The 22,074-nt window shown below is 39.5% G+C and overlaps 1 protein-coding gene across 4 annotated transcripts in view; it reads right to left on the bottom strand.

Moving 5' to 3' along the window:
• Positions 1–22,074, bottom strand: part of WDR37 (WD repeat domain 37) — a 52,973-nt gene that overhangs the window by 24,123 nt on the left and 6,776 nt on the right. For 3 of the 4 annotated variants that reach the window (XM_044424790.1, XM_044424788.1, XM_044424789.1), the window contains exons 2-9: positions 17,602–17,778; positions 15,468–15,564; positions 14,077–14,172; positions 13,861–13,925; positions 11,905–11,988; positions 2,885–3,020; positions 1,575–1,646; positions 683–727 (exon numbers count right to left, since the gene is read on the bottom strand). In XM_044424790.1, the coding sequence (XP_044280725.1) occupies positions 683–727; positions 1,575–1,646; positions 2,885–3,020; positions 11,905–11,988; positions 13,861–13,925; positions 14,077–14,172; positions 15,468–15,564; positions 17,602–17,739 (733 nt within the window). In that variant the 5' untranslated portion in view covers positions 17,740–17,778. The remainder of the gene's footprint in view (positions 1–682; positions 728–1,574; positions 1,647–2,884; positions 3,021–11,904; positions 11,989–13,860; positions 13,926–14,076; positions 14,173–15,467; positions 15,565–17,601; positions 17,779–22,074) is intronic. The other variant, XM_044424792.1, reaches the window with a different exon arrangement.

The following is a 22,074-nucleotide window of genomic DNA, read 5'->3' as shown; positions in this document are numbered from 1 at the left end:
TATTACTGACCAGTTAGTTCATGTTCAGCCGAAACTGAATGACTCTTTGGATACTTCCCAATGATCAGGCAAGTGACACGATGTCAGAAACTCCGTATATATTCTCCATAAATTAATGTATGTTTGATATCTAACTATTTATAAAAATAATGCACACATGGCATACCTCCCAAGAGGATATTCATCCATTCTCACTAGCAATGGAGCCTACACATGAAGCTCTGCAGGCAACTCCATGTCTGATAAAGTTGCCAGCACCCCTTATCTGTACCTACAACAATACTTCACCATTTTCTCACAACTATCAGGGCTCCTGGGGGACAGGATTAAGTATAAACACCAAACATAAACATTGATCATAATTTCTCAAAGCAAAAGACCCTCATGTCCTCTTCACAAACTAGCTCTTATCTGTTACATTTCTAATCCACCCTGTAACTAAATGATCTCTGAGTGGTTTCTCATAGCTTATTGTGCAAAGACAGAACTTTAGTTTGAGCTGGAAAGACCATTATGTTCTTAACAGTCCTTCCTATAGCCCTGTATGCTAAAATCTAACAGAGGTAGCAAGCTGTCAAACTTCACAACACACAAACACAGATGAAGTAATGAAACGCAAGAGACAAATTTGCTCCCAAGCATTGTGTAAATGTTATTTTGAGAGCACAAAATATTTACATACCTGTAAGCGCCACTTGTTCAGCTGGATGGAATTTTATGGAATTTACTGGGTGAACAAAAACAACAATCAATCCATCAATATGCAAATAAATCCACAGAAAAGCCTTACTGCAGTTCATACTGGACTCTGTGACCACATTCAGCCAACAGAGAGCCAGTGTGGTGTAGTGGTTAAGAGCATGGGACTGGGACTCAGGCGATCTGGGTTCCAGTCCCCGCTCGGCCATGGAGCCAATTGGGTGACTTTGGACCAGTCACAGACTCTCAGCCCAACCTACCTCCCAGGGTTGTTGTTGTGGGGATAAGATGGAAGAGGAGAATGATGTAAGCTGCCTTGAGCCCTTTGTAGGAAAAAGGCAGGATATAAATCAGGAAAAAAAAAACATGTTGAGGCTCTTTGCGGAATGCCCCTACATGTATGAATGTGCACTTATTCTAGCCCATTGCATGGAAGCGGAGTCTGCCAGTTCACTACAAGCAGCAGGCTTTTTTAGATCAAGTGCTCAAAAGCCTCACATCCCCACCTTCGGTCTATAATTAAGAATTCCAACAGTTTTGTCTAGGTAAATCATAGAGAAATTTAGGTAGTTGCCCCGATAGAGAACTTTAAGGTAGTTGTCTTCATAGCAAAGCAGCCAGCAATCTGAAAGCCTACTTTGCAAATGAGTACACTTGGTTATTTCTTGTGTGCTCAGCGACTGTATTTTATAGAAATGTCGATATTACAGATACTCTAACTAAATGTGCACAGTGTATTTTCCTTTGATCAAAAACACTGGAGGAAAGTGTGCTTCCTGCACAAAGGGAAGTGCTTAAGAATTTATCATTGATCATATATGTCACTGTAAGAGGACATAACATGGTTTTTTTCTGATGGGCATTTTTTTCCTCACCTGATCCGGCATGCCCAACATATTTGACAAGGCATTTCCCTGTTTCTATACTCCACAGCAAAGCAGTGTGATCTGTGAGAATTCAAAGAAAGAAAATATAAAGTATATTTCAACAGGTAAATGTTTTAATTTACAGGCTAGGGTCTACTAGCAAAACATGCCACCACCAACTAGACTGGGGGTGGCAAGCTAAGCCCCCGTAAACTGAGCATGACAAAAGGAGATGGAAGCGTTACACACAATTCTAAGATGAAGGACTGCCCCTCAGAGGATTCACACAGTTCTTCTTTCTCTGGCTTGACCCAGGAGAGAGATTTCATGCCTGCATCAGATCATTACTTTGGGTGGTTCATACATATACGTATTTCAGTGGATTTCTCAAAATGTCGTTAGTCAACTGGATTCTAAAATGACTCCACTGAAAGCACTGATTTTAGGGCAATCAAATGTCTCCGTACAGTTCCAAACCATGATAGCTGCCTTAGATGAAAGTCACCACCTGCTCCTATAGTTGAGTACTGTGGATACACATACGAACTGGCCAGGGAGACAGATTTTGGGTGTGTGCAAGGGAATGCAAGGTGGAATAGAGGAACTTTCCCCACTTCCCATTCCATGGACTAAATCCACTGTACTGGTCAGACTGGCTAACTGAATACCACCCTATGTGTTGTTTTCCAATTTCTCTGCATCCTGCCCTTCTGGCTTTCTTTAATGTCCAGTCGATGGTGCTAATGCATCTAAGACTCCACATTTTGGACAGAGGAAGAATCTTTTTTTTTCCATTGTTAACATATTGCATAGCACTATTGCACAGCACTTTGAAGCTTAGAAGTAAGAATTAAAGTTTTATCTAAAGAGATACAACAGTATCCAAAATTCAAGGATTTTCTTCATGAAGGGACTATGCTTAGAGAGGTACAGGGCAAAACATGAAAGAAGGTATGTGGCTCAAAACCACAATGGGAGCATATGCATGTAGGTGTTGGTGTATGTAGGAGCCCTGTGCCATCATGAAAGCATACACTGTTTAGAAAACCATGGCCAATGTCTTCAGCCTGGTGGACTCTCCTCAGCTCACACAGCTTGGCCCGGGGAATTACAGTCCCACAGACATAAGAATCCAACACACGACCCTCCGAGGGCTCAGTAAGACGCCCCAGCAGTCTCGGAACCTCTCTGTGCGAAGCCAGCTGTAGCTCATCTGGCACAGAGAGAGCCAGAAGCCAGAAACATGAGCCACTAGCTGGCCATATGCAGTCTAGCATAGAAGCAGCCACAGCAGCACTCAAGAGGAGAAATAAGATTACCAGCAGATGCAGTCCCCAGCACCACTGGCTGTGTTTTCGCGACACTGACATCCCATATTCCATCCCGATGACCAATATACTCTTTCACCAGCTGACAGATTGCTCTAGACGAAGTTGTTTTGAAACTGGATACGATCTAAGGAAATCAAGAAGCAGATCTAAGATACAATTCTTTACTAATTTACCCATCCAATAGAAGTCCCTGAAACATTTCACTGCAGCACAGTTTAATGGCAGCATAAGCTCTAGGATGTTCACTCCTAAAAATAATGGGACCAAATTTGTCCTGTGTGAAGCTTGGACAGGGTACTACTGTGTGTACCAGAGCAGAATTTGGCCCAATGTAAGCATTTTAGGAGATCATAAGCAGCATATTCTCAGATTTTCCCTTCCTTTCTCCTGATAAACAGGTGGGTATAATCTGAGCAGCAACTAGTCTTTTTTCTATCTACAATGTATTATATGTGGCATATGCATCTATCTATTTAGCAAAAAATGGTTAAGTTTGGGAGAAGGAAAAAGAGTAGCATAAAAATCCAAAGCTCAGAGCAATGTGGAAAGGGCAAAATATAACTAGAATACACAAGAAATAACAATTAACCTGGAAGCACAAGCCAATTCCTTTTGCATGACAATGAAACATTCTTTTCAAGAAACAGTAGAAAAATGAATAAATAATAATACAAGAGAAATATAAAAACACTGATGAGTGCTTTAAAAACAGTAATGAATCGCTTATTCCCTACTCTAATTAAATGTCTTTGGAGAAAATTGGGGAAGAAAGATTCTCAAATTAACAGCTATTACACTAAAAAGGGGGGAGAGGGGAAGGGGTAGCAGCTTTTAACAGGAAAAAGAAAGCAGCAGTTAACCTTGTTTCCCGACTAAGCCTTGGTACTAAAGTTAACAATAGAGGAGCTATAACCTAAAACACAAGATTATGCATATTGATTTTGGTAAATGCTGGATCACCAGATTAAAGAGAAGAAATTAGAAAAAGTATTTGCTCCCCAGGACCACTAAGTGTCCAAGGATAAGTGTCCTGAGCCTAAGGAGATAAGGTAGATACCGACACTGTACATTTTTAGATGCCTGCTAAAGACAGTCCTATTCCAGGAAAGGTTTTCCTGCTGATCAGCCAAAGCTGAAAGTTTACCTTGTTTTTAAATGTTTTTAATATATTGTTTTTTTGTTCTTGTATTTTAGTTTCGTCCTGCTTACTGCTCCAGTAAGTTTGGATGTGGCGCAGTATAGAAATGCTGTAACATAGATGCAGTTTAGCCAAAGGAAGTAATGTTTCAGCATTAACTCATTTGTGTTCAACCAACACATTGCAAGACCAGTAAGTGGGCAGACTTAGCAGTAGAAGCAGCAAGCATGCATTCTGTATTGCTCATATTGGCTGCCTATTTCCAGGATTAACTTAAGCTGCGGCAATTTTGCTTTCAGCTCCTATTGGGCTTTGCCAGCAATGCCTGTGGGTGAAAACATCTGAGAGCTCCACAAGTTGCATATCCTACCCTCAAACTAGTTTTGGGACAGTGCTATATAAAGGACTCTACACCTGTATGAGTTTGGCCAAGCATTAATACCAGCACCAGAGGTCTTATTCTGCCTCATGAGCAAGAACTATTAGGATGGCAAACCCTAGAGAACAGGTTTTATCGGTAGTGGCCCCACACCTTCAGAGCTTCCCCCACAGGGAAATTCATGTGGCCTCATTTCTGGCTGTAATGGAAACTTCTGAAGACACATTTACTCTGGACTACGTTGGCCACTTACAATGATTAGCTGCTGGTAGTGTGTGTGATTCAAAACTGTATTCATCTTTTTATAATAGCGTGAGCCACTTTGCAAGGACAGTCATCCTGAAAGGAGAGTTTAAAATGGTTTAAAATGAAGCAATAATGGTGCAGTCAAGGCTGGGACATGGCCCTTTACAAGCTTCCCAGTATGCTCTGCAGCACCCCAATAATATTTCACACCTACTCCTATTCAGGTATAGAAAGCAAGGCCATATCAGTGGCTGCCATTCCATTGCATCCAAATCTCCTGACTGGGCATTAAGAAATTCAGAATTTGATTGTGCAGTGCCTAACAGAAATGTGTACACACATACACACACCCTTTGACTTTTTCACATTTTGTTGGATTGCAACCTAGAAAAGAAACTAATTGAACTGGTATTGTTACTACCTGATGTACACAAGATACTCCACACCATGAAGGTCTAAAATATTTCTACTGCAGCAAACAGTTAAACAAAGATAGGCTGGCACTTGATGGATCTATTGGTACAAGTTAGAATTTGGTAGAGGCACCACTGGTAGCATTTCTATCTGCAAGTCCTATTAGATAAGACTGGCAACTCAGCACATCTGGATCCTGCACTGTTTGCCCATCTTTCCTGGCAAAACTACTCTAGCTATGTCAGCTTGGATAAGGATCAACAATGAGCAGACTGAGCTTCGACTAAGCAATCCCAAGACATTCAAGTTCTTGTTTTTAAACTATTCTGGTATTACTCAGGCTGATTGTTTAGAAGGTGAACCTTTGCCCCAGTCCCAGGCCCCTGCAAAATGAATCGGGTATTCCTTTGTGTTTGGCTTCATCCATCTTGCTCTTGTCCTGACCTGTTCCCCAGTTCCTGCCAAGAAAAAGCATCTTCTCAACATGCTGCCACTGCCACCATGCTTTACTGTGGGGATGGTGTTCTCAAGGCAATTACCACCGTTGGCTTTGAGCCAGTGTTTTGCAGCATGGCCAAAAAGTATCCTTTTGGTCTCATCAAAGAATTTTTTCCCACATGTTTGCTGGGACTCCCACATATCTTCCCAAACAGATTTGGTATGGGCTTGTTTCAGCAATAGCTTTCTTCTTGCCACCCCTCCACAAAGCCCAGCTTTGCAAAGCATTGCTGGGCTGGTTTCTCCCATCTCAACTGCAGATCTCTCATCTCAACTGCAGATCCTTTGGAGCTATTGCTAGCCTACTGGTTGGTTCTCTGCTTAACACCTTCTTTACCTGGAAGTTTGCTGGGCAAACTTCTCTGGGCAGAGTCATGGCTGAGTCATGTTCTTTGCATTTTGTAATAATGATTTAGTAGAGCCCTAGAGATGTTCATAGTTTGGGATTTATTTAATAATCCAGTCCTGGTCAGTGGAGCTGTTATCCTGGAGCTATTGTGACAGCTCCTTGGTCTTTATGATGCTATTTGTTTAGATATACTCTCCAACAAGCTCTGGAATCTTCCAGAAACAGGTATTTAATCTGAAATCATGGGGCACAGAGGTGAAACCAGTTCAACTACTTCCAACATATGTCTTCAGGAGGCAATGGGGTGCTCCAGAGCTTATTTAGGCACATCACAGGTAACGGGTGAATACTTACATATCCAACAAGTGCCATTTGTTTTGGCTTATCTAACTTTTGCATCACAATAAAAATCTTCTGCACCTACTCAGCATTAAGTATCTTGTGGTAACGAAGCCAATTAAATATATTCCAGTTCTTGGTTGTAACGTAACAAAATGTGAAAAAGTAAAATGAGGGTGAATACTTCAACAAGGCACCATAAAGGGTTAAGGGGAGAGGAAAGAGATGCTGAAAAGACAGGAAAAGTTAGACTGGAAGAATAGGAGGAGGGGCAGCTGTTTTGGCATGCAGGAGGATCTGGGAGGGTACTCAATGACAGCAATGTTAACTCTGAACCCCAACATTTGGTACCCACACAAAACCCATGTCAAATGTTTGCGCCATATCCAGTCAGGATTCCCAACATTGTTTTATTAACTCAAAACCTATGGCTAGGTTTTGTGTCACTATCCTCAAGTATGTAACCCACCTAAGAGTGTGATCCTGCTGACCTTACCAAAGCCAACATTGTTTAGGGGAAGCATTAATTAGGATAACTAGATAGCTGGCGCACACTTCAGGATAGCAGGAGACAACACTAGGTTTCCAGCAAAAAACCATGCAGAAACAGCATATTTGCCATGATATTGTGAGATGATATCAAATTTCAGGGTTCTGGTTAACAGCCCTCTCAGTGACGCATGAGGAGGGGTGCTTTGAATGGAACAGAGCCAGGAGTTGAATATAAAACCTACAAATGCTGTTGGCATACAAGATGCACCGCAGGTTTGATGGAGATAAGTTTATTAATAGAAGCAGACCAATGACTTTGCTACTGCTCCTTTGCACATTAAAACTAATGATTTTAAGGGAAATTATGTGTCCCCTGAATATCTTTTCAATATTTATTGATTGATCTGATTCGTTCCCCAGTTTTCTACCAGAACTAACACTCAAAGAAGCTATGAAGTTTAGAGTGTCAAAGTTTCATACTTCTCATAGGTTAAAAATGAGCTGTAGATTAGATTAGGGCCAACAGTGGACCAAATGCCCAAAAAAGATTGATGAGCAGTGGTTTAAGTGACAATAATTCCTATAATGTGCCATGCTCTAATATCCTATTTCTATACCTTAAAGGATAATACATATTTTTGCTAATTCACATATTAATCTCCAGTAGCACTGTTATGCCAAGCCACTGCCAGATTCTCTATATAGAAGTATCTCAAAAGCAGATGCTCACATTAGATGTGCACTTCAGCAAAAGCAAAAGCATTTGTTCAGTATTTTGCATAAGGTGCTGGAGTGATTTGAAACAGCACCTCTATAATTTAAAGGCCTACTTTAGCAAGCATGCCCAAGAGGCACTCTGAAGAAAAAGACAATGGGGAAAAACAATGTTAAGAGTTCTTTTTCACACAATGGTTTTAGGGTGTTCCTAAGAGCTTTTTCAAATAAAGTGCAAAAAGTGACAAGCATTTCAAATCATGTGTATTACACTGGGTGAGGGGGTGTGGAAAGAATAGGTGCACCTCCCTACCAAATACAAAGTTAGATTCAGGTTTAGTCACATTTAGAGCAGACTCATTAAAATCATGTCATTGCTAAGTTATGTCCCAAGATTTCAATAGATACATTCTAAATATAACTAAGTCTGAATTCAACCCATAGTGGTAAACCAAGGCTTGTTACTCTGTAATGTAGGAAATGGCTTTAACCTATTTTAATGTATGTAAACAATAGGACATTTACAAACTATTTCAATAGCAGCTGAAATAGAAGAGTCTATGTTGCCATGAAAAGATTAAAGGGCATGAAGGGAGAGGCTAGGTATATTCTCAACTTTTAATTAAAAGACATATTAAAAATTCTAGCAGCAACCTTAGCATTAGAAGTCAGTATATAAAGTGTTTTATAATCAAAGCTTAGTTATTAAACCAGAATCCTGAAAGCAACTTGTACTGTCTTGTAAGCAAACACAGAAAAGATTTCCATTATACCCAATTCTGGTATTACAAATGAAGTCCTAGGGATGTTGAATGATAAAGAGACACAGAGAGAAAAGACCAGGTGTTCTATCAACATATTAAATTAAATGTTTTTTAAAGGAACTGAAGGCTAGAAGACTGCAATATCATAGAAGGTAAAAAAGTATTCCATTTTTTCTCTTTGTTAATCTTTGTAATAATGAAATGAGACCTAGATGGAATCATAATTAAGTAGTTAATGAGCAGAATTGTTTCAAAGCAAGTAGAAGCAATAATTATCATGGATGCATTGAAAAGGAAACAGGTTAATTCTTGCAGAACTGGGTAAAGATTAGTACTTGAACCGCAAGGTGGAATTAATCATAAAATTTTCAAGACAATATTAAAATTCAGTTGTCAGATTTAATAAATGTCTTCAAACAAAATGGAGTTATGTATGAGAAGTGGAACAGTAGAATAAATTGCAGGAACAGGACTTGCATACCTCTCAACTGTTAATAAAAGCGGAGAAGATTCCAACTAGGCTCTTGGGCCTACCACTCAATTCAAGAAGGGAAATGAATTATGGAAATAGTTCTTTAGCTTCCTGAAAAAAATCTTTTTTTCCCTTAAATTATGATTTCCAAAAAACAAAAGTAATCCAGGGAGGAATTCCTGAATTTAGCTGAATTCCTCCTACCATTCTAACTGTTTTCCTCTGGTGACCTCCTATGCTCAGTCTGCAGCAAATCTATTGCTGAAGCAGATAATATTTCTGTGTTCCTAAAAAGGAGCACTCTTTAAAAGCCTACATTACTAAGGCCAAGGAAAAGGAAACATGAATGAAAATTTGGCTTAAGGATGCCAAACAAGTGTAACTAACGAGTGTAACACATCTCCAGTAACAGTTACATGAGTGTAACAGTGACTGAGTAAAGGAGTCGTCCCCCCCCCCCCGCAAGTTCTCCTAGATCCTGAGGAGATCCTTCCCTTCTGCTCTCTTGGAACTGCAGCTTACCAAGCAAAGGCAAGTCTTCCAAGAGAGAATGCTAGGTGCAACATCTGTGCTCTCTGAGTCTTGCCTGTATCTTCAGATACACTGCCAATCAAACCAGTAACCCTTGCTTAGCCTCTACACTCCAAGTCACTCCCAACCTCCCATTTCCATATTTGTTATGCATGGCAATCATTGCTCCCTGCTCTCAGCAGGGATGTTTAATGAATTTTCCCTGACCATCCCATTAGCAATTATTTTTACAATTACCATTTGTTTTTGATGCTGCTCTATGTCCCACCCAGGTTTCAGTGGAACAGAATGGTTCATTCTTGCAGAACTGACCAAGAGTCCATGGCGTATGTGAGTGGCTTTCTCTCGAGTGCGACTTAGTTGCTAGGCAGCCTTTCAATTTAACAGCGTGGAATGCGCAGCAGCTGCTTGTCAGTAATGGGATTTGTCATCATGCAAACAGATGAGAGAAATGGGGGAGGGGGGTGGCTGTGTGGCTTCTAATAGGAGAAAGGCACTGCTGCTGGAAGTAGCTTTGTTGCCATTTTCTCCTCCAACGCCTCTGTGAGGAAAGGCTTTTGAAGAGACTGTTCTTGGATGGAAGGTCACACATGATCTAGAATTCCTCACAACATGGCTCACTGCAATATCTCAAGAGGGGAACATAGATGGACAAACTTATAGCTGTGGACCATTATAGAGTCTACTTCCTATAAAGTTTGAAATCACTGATACTTTAAGAGATTGTTCCTAAGATTAAAGACTTTTCTCTCTTTTGTTAGGTGGGATCTTCTACTAAATCGTTGAGACATTTGTTGGGGCTGGTTTAATCATCAGAAAGAGTAATCGACACTTATCCCAAAGAAATACCATTTTTAGTGCCATTTGATATTTTGGTCATCTTCTCATTTTAAAAAGGCTAATGGAAGGCCGATCAGTATTCTTCAACCATTAGAATTCCATGAGTAGCCAGTCAAACTTACTATACCACTCAAGCACTTCACAAGGAGGGTGGTCAATTGCTGCACCAATGTAATGGTGCTGACTATGGCTTTATGCCAGTACTGAAGGAAATTATAGTAATATGCAGTTATGCACCAATATTAAATTCCTATTAAAGGTTCAATTAACTTCTGCAAAGAAACACATCCTTCTACAACTTTCAGAAATAAATGATTTGCTGCTTATCTTCTGAAATAGAGAATAGGCTAAATCTTGTCAGTATTTCATAAGCTGCTTTTTCAGGCTTATAAGACAAAAAGTGGAAGAAAGCAGCATGGGGGAATAAAACTGTATCTATTCAGATAAGGGAAACAGCAGCCCAGTTAATACAAGAAGAAGCCATCAGTCTGCATGAATTCAGACTGCTATTAGCACCTTCCCAAACATTTCCACATGATCTTTATCGGTCTTGGTCACTGCCTGCAGTATAAGGCCCCATTCCAGCCATCTACAGGTTAATACTGTTATGTAAGCAAGGGCAAATGCCGCCTCTTTGGTATTTGCAAATACTTTCATTTTTAGAACTAAATGTTTAAGATATTTGTAAACATTGTTTGATTTCATCTTGCTTATTCATGTTTATTTTCATTAGCCAGTTTAAATACTACTCTACCAGCAGATTTGAGCCTTTTTTCAGTTATGCCTCTGCAAATACGATTTAAGTTTTAACAATACTCTGTGTACCAAACTGACCTGCTCTTCCCTAGGTGGCAGTCCATATGGATTTCTGCTTTTTCCTTTTCTTAACAGCAGTTTTCAAGCCCTTTCACAGCTGCTTTATAAACTCCACTTAGTTTCAAACAAGCTTTGCCATGTTGTGTAGAAATAAATGGAGGGCTTGCTGTTCATAAAACTAAAACTCCTCTGAGTTCCTAGAATCAGTGACAAGATACTAGAGAGCTTACAAGCTTTTGTTTTCCACTGTAGCTAATTTAGTTAATTTCCCCAACTATATCATGGTTATTTACAGTTGTTACTACTACTAAGGCTATTCAATACATTTTTGACACTGTATGACATTCTGTTGAAGTATCAATATTTCTGAAATGGTCAGCATGGCTGTTTTATGCACTGCACCAGTGAAACAGCACATTTATAAGGCTATTAAGGAAATGGACCTATAGAGAGATCCCCATAGGACAAATAACAGAACCTTGTTCTGCCATATCTCCTCAACATCCCAACTCTTCACTGAATCATTGGGAGAATGAGAGATTTATGCACACTTCTTACGTCCCCAACCAACCCGCTATCTCAGAGCTCACATTTCTTGACCAAATGATCTTTAGGGGTCCTCCCATTCCCTTAACAACCTCCTGGTCTAACTGTGTGGATTTAAATATAGCGGGGAGGGGAAAACATGACTGTTATGGTCTGGGGAGCCTCCTCTGTCTGTGGGTACTTAGCCCATGCAGAGATCATGTCCCACCTTAGGTGCCTATAACAAAATACACTCAGTCATTGTTAGCACAACAGGAAAACACTGTTCCTGTTTTCTTTGCTTCCGACTTAAACAATTAGCATCTATAAGAAAAAGCAGGAAATTACTAGGGTTGAGGGTGCAAGATCTAGGAAGACACAGTTGACAGATACGGTATCCAGGAAGGAAAACTGGAGATTCTGCATGTTCCACCACTCACTACTGTTTAGCTGGGCATGCATATTGGCACACTGGGAAGCAAAGCAGTTACCCAGGAGTCTCCACCCCATATTTCCCAGCTTCCTACGTTGAAGTTGCGAGGTCCACCTGATTTGCCTGGGAAAGAATTTGAGCGCTATGTAGCAAGCAAGAAAAGATAAGTATTCAGCACTTGCTTTTACAAGGACAGTGATTTATAACATACATTTAACATTAAATATCTTTATTTAATAACTATGTAGAAAGTTAACACTCTGCTGCTCATATGAAATAAATGCTATACTAATACAAAATCAAACAGTATAGATTTCCATCCTACAGCATGCAAAATGACAGTGGAATCTATGTAGAAAGGCAAAAGATGAAACTCACTTAACTAAACTGGAATATCGTAAACACAACCCATACACAACTTAAAAGCATCTTAAGAGTATATTAAAATCCTCATAAGAACTGTGCATTCACATTATACTTAATCTTCCACTATCTAAGGGCAATAAGCTAAATAATTATTCTAAATATATATATATATGGAAGGGTACTAGATCGAAAATGGCCAAAAACAGAATAACTGTACTGAAATGTTATGCTGTGAGGATACTTTCTAAATGTCATGTAGAAGAGCTCTACAGCTTCCAAGAGCCCACTGCTGTCCCAAATGCTATTGGAAGTGTACAAGAGGGATTTGCCAAGCCTGAGCTTCAAATCTCTTAGGAATTTCAAATTCACTTCCCCTTCCAAGTACAAATGAATTGGCATTAGCACAGGGTGGAGGATGAAGTTTGAGCATAAAACTGGTGGCGGGACTTGGAAGTATGAGTAAAACCCCTCCTAGACTGCATCCTGCCCCAGCTCCCATCATCCTTCTATGCACTTGGTGACAGAGGTCGCATGAGTGAGATTGCCTAAGTCTAAAGGGTCCTAACAGCATCCCTTGGATATCCTAGGATGGGAATTAAGTGACGCTCAAACTGTATGGGTTTGTGTCTGTGCAGTACATAATGAAGAATTTTGGAAAGGGGAAAGTTATTATTAACTTTTATTATTGGGCAATCTAAAAATGTAAACATTAAACAAACACAGAGTGAGTTTGGAGTGGACAAGCCCTTGCCTTAGTTTTTCTGGAAATGAGCCAGACAACATGAATAAATGAATTAGACAGAGCTTTTTCTCTCCCTAGCTGATTAACAATCCAAACATTATGAGATGATCAGAGGTGAAAAATACCAGCTGCCCAATCAAAAAAATGTGGTACTGGCACTCTAGGAATTTTAAATAACACCAGTAGCATCTAAAATTTAGCTTTTAACCAGAACATGAATTAATTCGAATTGCCGGATGCTGTGCTTGTTTTGCTGTATTTGTTCTTTTATTGTAAGCTGTCCTGAGACATCAGTGGTGAATGGGGTAGAAAAGGTATAAATAAATAAATTAAACATCTAATTTCTTCTGAAAGCCAGGAAAAATAAACTATGTGTTGGGACTTTTTCCTCTATGAATACCTATTACTTCGATGTGCTAAGAACATTCTACAACTGGCATGTGCTTGACAAATCAAAGCATCTATGAGCATCATAACTGCAAGTAAAATTTGCCACCCATGTTTGGAAAGGGATCACAATAAAAAGGATGCTCATGAACTAGGAGCAATGACAGGCCAAATGGTTTAAATACCTGTTTTAATTAAAATACCATAATTACATTTGATTCCTCAAGAGTCCCTTTTGGTCAAAAGGTTCCTAATTTTAGTTTTCCATTAACAGCTTTTTAAAAATATCTTGCAGCTGGCTCTTGCAGAAAACCTCCTGCTGTCATTCTTTTTGTTAAGTATTATTTAAAATCGTTTTGAAGCAACATTTCTGAAGGACTGGATAAATACAGACGCTGTTTGCTCTTCTAGCCTTCACTAAGCATGCTTATGAGTAGACAGTACCTTAATACAAAACTGCCCAAATGAGGCTGGTAAGTAAATATGATAGGTAAAAGGAAAGTTCTGTGTGTTTCATACCTTGCTAGTAGATGCCTTGTAAGTAGTCTTTAATTTCTGAGAGAGCTGACTGGTACTATGACTGGCTGTTGAGACAAATAAAATTTAAAGGAAGTTTGTTTGCTTTTAAAGGGTGTTTATCTTATCTGAACACTGATGTTAATACCCTTCCAAGAGACGTCCAGCTTACAGCATGAAAAGCCAACTAAAAGGCATATTTGTCAACTCTCTTCTTACCTTTTGTTTTCAGCTGTCCCTTGCTCAGTTCAGCTCCATCAATGGTTTGGCCTTCAGCTGCTAAGCGCTCATTAAGTGTATCAATCTCCCTACGTACTAGCAGTAGCAAAAAAAAAAAGAAAAAAGAAAAAAAGATGTTAATGTAAACCATAAGCATTCGATTCCAATGTTTAAATCACCACATATTCCCTAGTTCAAAGGCCTTGACTCTGCAGACAAACAGTTCTTAGCTTCCATCTACAAAAGGCTGCCTGGTTATCTGTGCACAGCAACAATCTCAAGCCAGCAGCCAAACTCTGATAAAACTTTGCATTAAATGTTGCTATCTTTTAAAAAAAAATCGTACCTCCTACAGGGAAAATGGTGACACGGAACAACCCTCAATAAATTAAATGAAAATTCAAGAAGGAAAAATGGCTATCCCCTTCCACTATCACTGCTTGCCAAAGCTTATTCTTGCATGTAACTTCATTCCAAACTAGAAGACAATGAACCTAGCATTAGAACTTCTGTTACTGTCAAGTTAAAATAACAAAAACATCCAATCCAGATACACGGTAGGCTCAAATGCCATAGCCACATTATCAGAAATCCCAGTCTGCAGCACTCCTAATTGTGAGAACTGTGTAAATTCCTCCTTCAGACATTCTAACCAATGTGTGAAGATCTGGGATAAAGGCGGTAGAGCTGAAAACATCCAAGTCAGAGCCAGGGTGCTCCCACACCTCCTCCTACCTATCTTGGAACACGTGAAGATCAACTTCTCTTTAAGTCTTATTGACTCACATTTGTTCCTCAGTATTTAACATTACATTCTTATGCTGCCTTTTGACCTAGCTTGTGAAAGGCAGGAGCTGCTTAAAATAGTGAGGTATAGCCATTATTTAGTGTGATCAAGAACTCAACATGAAGCATGATCTGAATGTTCCCAGTTTATAGCTTTAAAGAACTATGATCAGAACGGTATGAAAAACACTTGTGTAGAGTGCCAGTAAACACTCATGCTAAGAGGAATTTAAAAATGGCAGAATGCAAGATTATAAATACATGTGCTGTATTCTCACACTGCATAAATTGTGCACAGAAACTGAAATTTAAATTTCATATTGAGTTTCTAACATAGCCCAGTTTCTGAAAGCAGAGATCCACAAAAATTATCTGGAACATCAAACTGTTAGGCTTAATCCTATGCATGTTTAGACAAAGAAAAGGCCCACAGCCATCCTCAGCAAGCCAACCCTACTGGGGCATGCTGGCAGCTGCAGGCCATTTCTCAGTCTAAACATGCATAGGATTGAGACCTTGAAATTCTCCTATCTTGAGTATATTTTACTAGCACCCTATCCTAGCTTTATATTAATATAACCTATTAGGAAAAAATATGAACTCACATTCAAGATTTTCAATGTAGAGGTTCTCAAACTCTCTTTCTATTTGGCCAAAAAGTTCAAGAAGTGTATTTCTAACAGATGATGGCAGTTTTGAATCCTAGGGAGGATGAACATGTTAAAGTTATAGGAGTTTTACAGACTGTGGTTTACAAGCTACAGAATTCTATGCAAAGTCTCCCATTTTATTCCAAAACTTACTTTGAAATCAAGTTCTGTTTCAGAGCAGAGATTTCAAACACAAACATTCAAATTTAAACAGTATTTCTATCTCCAATGTTTGACATGTTTGTACCTCCATACAAGAAAGGAGTTGTTGTTAGACTTCTACAAATTTATCAAGTATTAGTATAAAGGAGGGTAAGCAACCAGTGCCCAGTAGATGTTTTGGACTACAGTTCCCATAAGCCACAATTAGTATGATCAATGTTCTGGGATTATGGAAATGGTAGTGAAAAAGTACCCTTGGTAGAGAATATAGCTTAGATAGGACAGAAGAAAACAAAGCAATCAAAGGGATAATGAGTTCTACAAGCAAAACTCCATGAGGAATATAGAAATCCATTATTTCCATCATTAACAGATGGGGAGAGAATAGGTTTAGCATTCTCTGAAACTAGGTGCAGGAAAAGAGTGAGCAATACATACTCCTTTGAGTTGGCAAGAAATTTTCATTTGTCAACGCTCCGAATACAAATGTGACCCGGCAACTATTTACCCTTGGAATGGCTATCTGTACTATTTTCAGTGCAGTTCACTGCAGCCCAAGATACTGCACACAGCAAGATTAAACACAAGTTATCCCTCTCAAGCTGTTCAAGGAAATCTTTTCTTAAAGATGGGCAGACCAGATGCCACTTTTATTTAGTCAAAATTCAGGGAACACAATAAGATAATTTCGTAAGTTAGAAGACAATGAACCTCTGTCATTGGTCAGAATCCTAAAACCCTGTCAAGACCTTAGAAAGATTTCAGGTATTGCTAACATATGGAGTCTAAAGCTTATGGTTTGTTCCTAGTAAAGCAGTACTAAATATTTAGTTCTCAATGTTCATTTTTACTGAAATGTTCATGTTAAAGCTCTAATTCCCTGAACTAGACTTGTGTAGACTTAAGCAGTACTTAAGGGATAGAAAGAACAGAGCCGGAAACATAAAAGTTCAGAAAAATCCCAAATCAAGACAAGAGAATGAAAGGCCTGATTAAGCTAATCAAAAGGGCCATGCTGTTCACTAGCTCCTTTTTTAAAACTTTAAACAGTTGGCCCTGCTGCAATTGGAATAACATGGATAAGACTCAAGTCAGATATGGGAAGAAAATAAACCTAAAGTATCACAGTTGTTTGGATTCTGGCCAATTTTCCCAGAAAAGGGCTTTAGATTTAAATGTTGTTGTTTACGCAAGATAGCAAAAAACTCTATTTTTAAACTAAAGAGTCTGCACTTATTTTCCCGCCAAAAAAGAAAAATGGGGTGCAGCAACCTATGGTGTTGGCTTTGGACAATCACCCAAGGCCTCATAAACAATTGTTCATGAGTTATGAAGCCAAGGACAAGCAACCTGAGCTCACCTCTCCCCTTCCCCCATTGCACAGAGTTTTCCAGGTTATCGGTTTTTTAAAAAAATAAAAAGGCAGGACTGGTTTATTTTCGTGGTTTGCTAACATACATCAAGCCAGAATTCCCTTGTACAGGTGATAACAGGGAACTCTGGTTTAGTAAAAAGAATCAGGCTTTTTATGTTGAAGCCTTCATACAAGAAAAGGCGGGGAGGGGGGAAGCAGTCACAACATACGATCATAAATCATGGTTTAGGTGGCCTCAAACAACCAACCCAATTATACCATGAAGCCTCAAAGAGAGAGTTTAACTTAGCCCCTGCGTTCCATCCAAACATTTTTTAAATGAGTGATAAATGAACCAAGGACCAAAATGTTCCACATAGGAGTTGTAGTTCTTTACTCCTGAACAGACACGCTCCACATTGCCCTCACATGTACTCTTTTGGTTTCTTTTAAAGCACTGTCTGTGGTACAAAATTAGTCTTGTTATTCAATGAATTATCATCGAAGTTCTGTGATCCACCCTAATAATACAGTAATGATGTACAAAAAGACATACTTTCCAGTCATGTTTACCTGGCCTTCCAGCATCTCTCGCTGTAATCCTGACCGCTCTTGCTCAGAACTGTTGGTTCTTCGTATAGAAAGACTGTGAGATTTGCGTTTTTGCTTTGCTTGGCGAGCTGTGGCACAACTTCCACTTTCTGTGGGCATTACTTCAAAAAATAACTTCCCAGAAGCTCCTAAGGTAAACTAAAGCCAAGTATTAAATATTACAATTTGCCTTATAAAATAAATTATTCCTACAAATGATGTTTTTAATTGAAATGTTTAGGCCTGCTAAATTATTATCTTTAATAATTTTTAGGGTAGGTTTTCTGTTCTCAATGCTTTACAGAAAAAGTTTCTTTCAGTTAAGGCTATGGCTATAATTAATTCAACGTCTATTAAAATCACATTGCAGATAATATCAATATTAAAACAATGGAATTGTTACACCACACTTATCACCATTAATTGAGTGATCTCATAAAGAAAATCATTAGGCCCCTTAAGGTCTAACATTTTCTATATACAAAATACAATCAGAATTTCAAAATGCTCCCAGCAAACAATCAAACATCTTTTGTAGTTCAATGAAACACATGCAAAGTCATAAATCCAGCTGAAAATACAGGAAGATATTTGAAGGGCAGTGTCAGGGAAATCAGAGTCAAATATTTGCCGATCATTTACAGCAAATAATGCATATAGCAGGAATACTGCCAGATTACCCAAAACATTAATTCCTATCAAACCTGCTCTTTGTAAACTGCCATGTACACATATGGCAGTTTAGACCAAAATAAATAATTCTTCAGCAGATACTTCTATTGATTGTATTTGTAGTTTTCTTTCCTTTTCTGTTTTGGCTTTATTTAAGGAGTTGCTGTGCATTTCAAAATGTAACTACATAAAACCAAATCTGAACTGTGTCCAAGTGACCTGACAGTACACTTCAACCAGGCTTACCTATGCATTGATCATTTTGCTCCCCTTAGAAAATTAAGTTATACTTTGTCTACAGCAACATCCAAGAAACTGCACTGCATTCAAATTGTCTAACAATAAATGTAAATCTATTAAGTAAGTAGAATCCCAACCACTCTTGGCCAATGGCAATGCTGAGTTAATTAATAATCTTTTGTTTAGGAAGATAAATGCCATTCAGTCGATTTTAATTAAAATTATTATTTTTCTTATAAGTACTTACAAAGATCTGGAGAGGCAGACACCATCTTATTAAAAGTATTTGTCCTCTCCCACACAGAAAAGAATGTCTATTTTAAAATGGACTCTGCTATATGTGCAAACAATCTAAACTACATATATATATATATATATTTATTCATTTGCCCAAAAACAGATTAGTAAGCAAAGAAGTTTGAGTAGGATTTAAAACAACTATGTGATAAACCCTAATTTTTGACAACACACTAGCTCTTTGGTAAATTAGGAGAGAGAACTCACATACCTTTAATGACTAGCAATTGCCAGGTTCTAAAAAACTGAGAGTATAAAATGGATAAACAAAGACAAATGCAACTTTTTCAGATCAAAGCAATATAAAGAAATCACTACAAGCCAAAAAAGAAAAAAAAACCCTACTAATTTCTCTTCCATCATATTTACTATTTAAGACAGAAGATATAGTTCCTTATGGAATCTGAATGTCAGCAAGGGGTATTTGCCTGAAGCAGCCTTTCCTTCCATCCTGCTAAACATTTGCACATACAGTTTTCAGGTCTGCCCAGAAAAAAATAGGTAATTGAGCATTTTTAAAATATAATAAAAACAAACACAACTGATATTAGCGATTTGGAAAATGTTTCCACTCGAAATATCTTACATAGGATCAAGCTAGGAATGATAGTTTTGTGAGATCAAATTCACTTTATTTGTTATACCACTTTTTTTGTTCTTCTTTTGGAAGTTCGTGATTGGTTTCTTATAACACCATCAACCATGGTGGCTTGCTGTAGCAGTTTCTTAACCACTCTGGCTGGGACCAGTCAATGCAGTAAGACACCACAGTTTACTGTGTTGTGTGAAGCTAGCCATTATGAAGAGTCTTCCACTTAATTTTCCTCAGACTCCTCTGACACAATCAAAGAATTGTGTTTTCCTTATTTTCTATTAACGTTGAAACATCTACCCTTTAGTCACTGTTAGTTCAGTAAGGCCGAATGCCAAGTACTGCACCCAGGAAAATTAACCAAATGCCTATAGTTACAAGATGGGGAATACTTGGCTCAACAATACTGCAAGTGAGAAAGATCCAGGAATAACCCAGGCAGTTGAAACGATTGCTCCTAAGTGCCCTCTCTGCTGTAGAGCTCATATAGCTCCATGGTTTATCCCAGAGCTGGGAGCAATGAAACAACTTAGAAGATGGCTGGAATGCAGTGAAGAACTCACAGTGAACACTGGTATGTGTCTACAATCAGGTATATTTTGAGGGAGTGAGAGCAGCAAGGAAGCAGTACCTCGCTGCCTCTGTTCAATCCTCTCTGTACCGCCCAGCAGAGCTTTTCAAGGTTGTCTGAGCCTTATTACGTTCTGGCTGGAAGGACACCTTGGAACCATCTTTGGTGCTCTGTAACCTACTCACTCACGGGGCACTTCCAGGAAAAAATTCTGTTGCATTTGCCAGGACCTAGACTCCAGAATTACAGCATCTGAACTGGTGGAGTTATCCTGAGCACAGTCCAGTCCAGTTTCATTGGATGCATTTTAGTCAGTACAGCTCAAGGAAGAGGACAAGGTGCTTGGGCAGGTTTGTGCGACCACATCCTTCTGGCTTATAAAAGCCAGCAAGGAAAGGATAACTGGCTGGGCCAGGGAGGTCACCAACACCTATGCAAAAGGGAGCAGTCCCATGCTGCCTTAAAGAGGCTGTGCCGAGACCAATTCTCAAGAAACCCTCCCTTGACCCACAAAATGTGAACAACTACAGGCCAGTAGGAAATATTCCTTTCCTGGGCAAGGTTCTAGAGAGGGTGGTTGCCAGTCAACTCAAGGGAGTCTTGGATGAAACTGATTATCTGGATCCATTTCAATCAGGGTTCAGGCCTGGTTTTGGCAGGGAAATTTAGTGATGTGACTCCTACTTGGACCACCATCTCCGGAAGGTGGTGCTTGGGGAATATTGTTCAGACCCACTGATTCTCCAGTATGGAGTTTCTCGGGGGTCTGTTCAGTCTCCCATGCTATCTAACATCTACCTGACACTGCTGAGTGAAGTCATCCAGAGTTCAAACTGCTGAGAGTTCAAATCCAAACTGCTCAGAAACATCATCCAGACAAGACTGAGGAAGTCTTAGCAGGTGGTTCTTCTGTCCAGATGGAGGGAATTCAACCTGTTCTAGATGGGGTTGCATTCCTCTTGAAGGAGGTGCTTTGTAGCTTCGGGTGCTCCTTGATCCATCCTTGTCACTTGCAGCTCAAGTAATATCAGTGGCTCAGAGCACCTTTTATCAGGTTCAGCTGGTGGCCCAGTTGGATCCCTACCTGGACAGGGATAACCTGACTTCAATGATTTATGGTCTGGTAATCTCTAGATTAGATTACTGCTATTATGTAGGGCTGCCCCTAGACGGTTCAAAAGCTGCAGTTGGTGTAGAATGTAGCAGCCAGATTAATAACTGGGACCCGGAGATCCAAACATTTAAGACCAATTCTGGCCTGCCTACACTGGCTGCCCATGTGCTTCCAGTCACAATTTAAGGTGCAGAATTTCACCTATAAAGCCCTACATGGCTTGGGACCACAACACTTGTCAAGTCCCCTCTCCCAATCCCAATCTGCCTGGACACTATGCTCAACCTCTGGGGCCTTCCTCCAGGTCCCAAGCCCTCAAGAGGCACAGCAAGAGGCAACTAGGGGGAGGGCCTTTTCTATAGTGACCCTTTATCTTTGGAACAACCTCCCTACTGCAGCCCACCTGGCGGCAAACTTGCTATCTTGGCACCAGGTTAAGACTCTTTGTGGAGACCTTTAAAGACTTCCCTGGTCATTTAGGAGCATGACACAATTAGCAAGGTGTTTTCTTTTATTCTTGGCTGAGTCTTTTGTATTGTCATATATTTTTATGCTATTTAAAATTAATTTTAATTCTTGTTAATATTTTATCTATTATATTTTATTGTTTTTCATATTTTGGTGTAAATTGCCCAGAGAGCTATGGGCAGTAGAGAAATTGATGATGTTGAAGATGATTATGATGATAGTGATGATGATAGCAGCACTACTCAAGCATCTGAAAGGTTGTCACCAAAGAGGAGACCAGGATCTTCTCTCAGTAATCCCAGAGAGCACGACATGAAACAACAGGCTCAAGTTACAGGAAGCCAGGTTCTGGCTGAACATCAGGAAGAACTTCCTGACAGCTGGAGCACTAAGACAATGGAACCAATGATCTAGAGCAGTGGTGGTGAACCTCTGGCACACGTGCCACAGCGGGCACACAGCCCCTCTGGCGGCACACAAGTCGTCCCAGCAGCCAAGCAT

Source organism: Varanus komodoensis, unplaced genomic scaffold (genome assembly GCF_004798865.1).
Source record: "Varanus komodoensis strain SLA01 unplaced genomic scaffold, ASM479886v1 scaffold15, whole genome shotgun sequence".
Taxonomy (NCBI): domain Eukaryota; kingdom Metazoa; phylum Chordata; class Lepidosauria; order Squamata; family Varanidae; genus Varanus; species Varanus komodoensis.
This window is presented reverse-complemented; position numbering and strand designations above follow the sequence as displayed.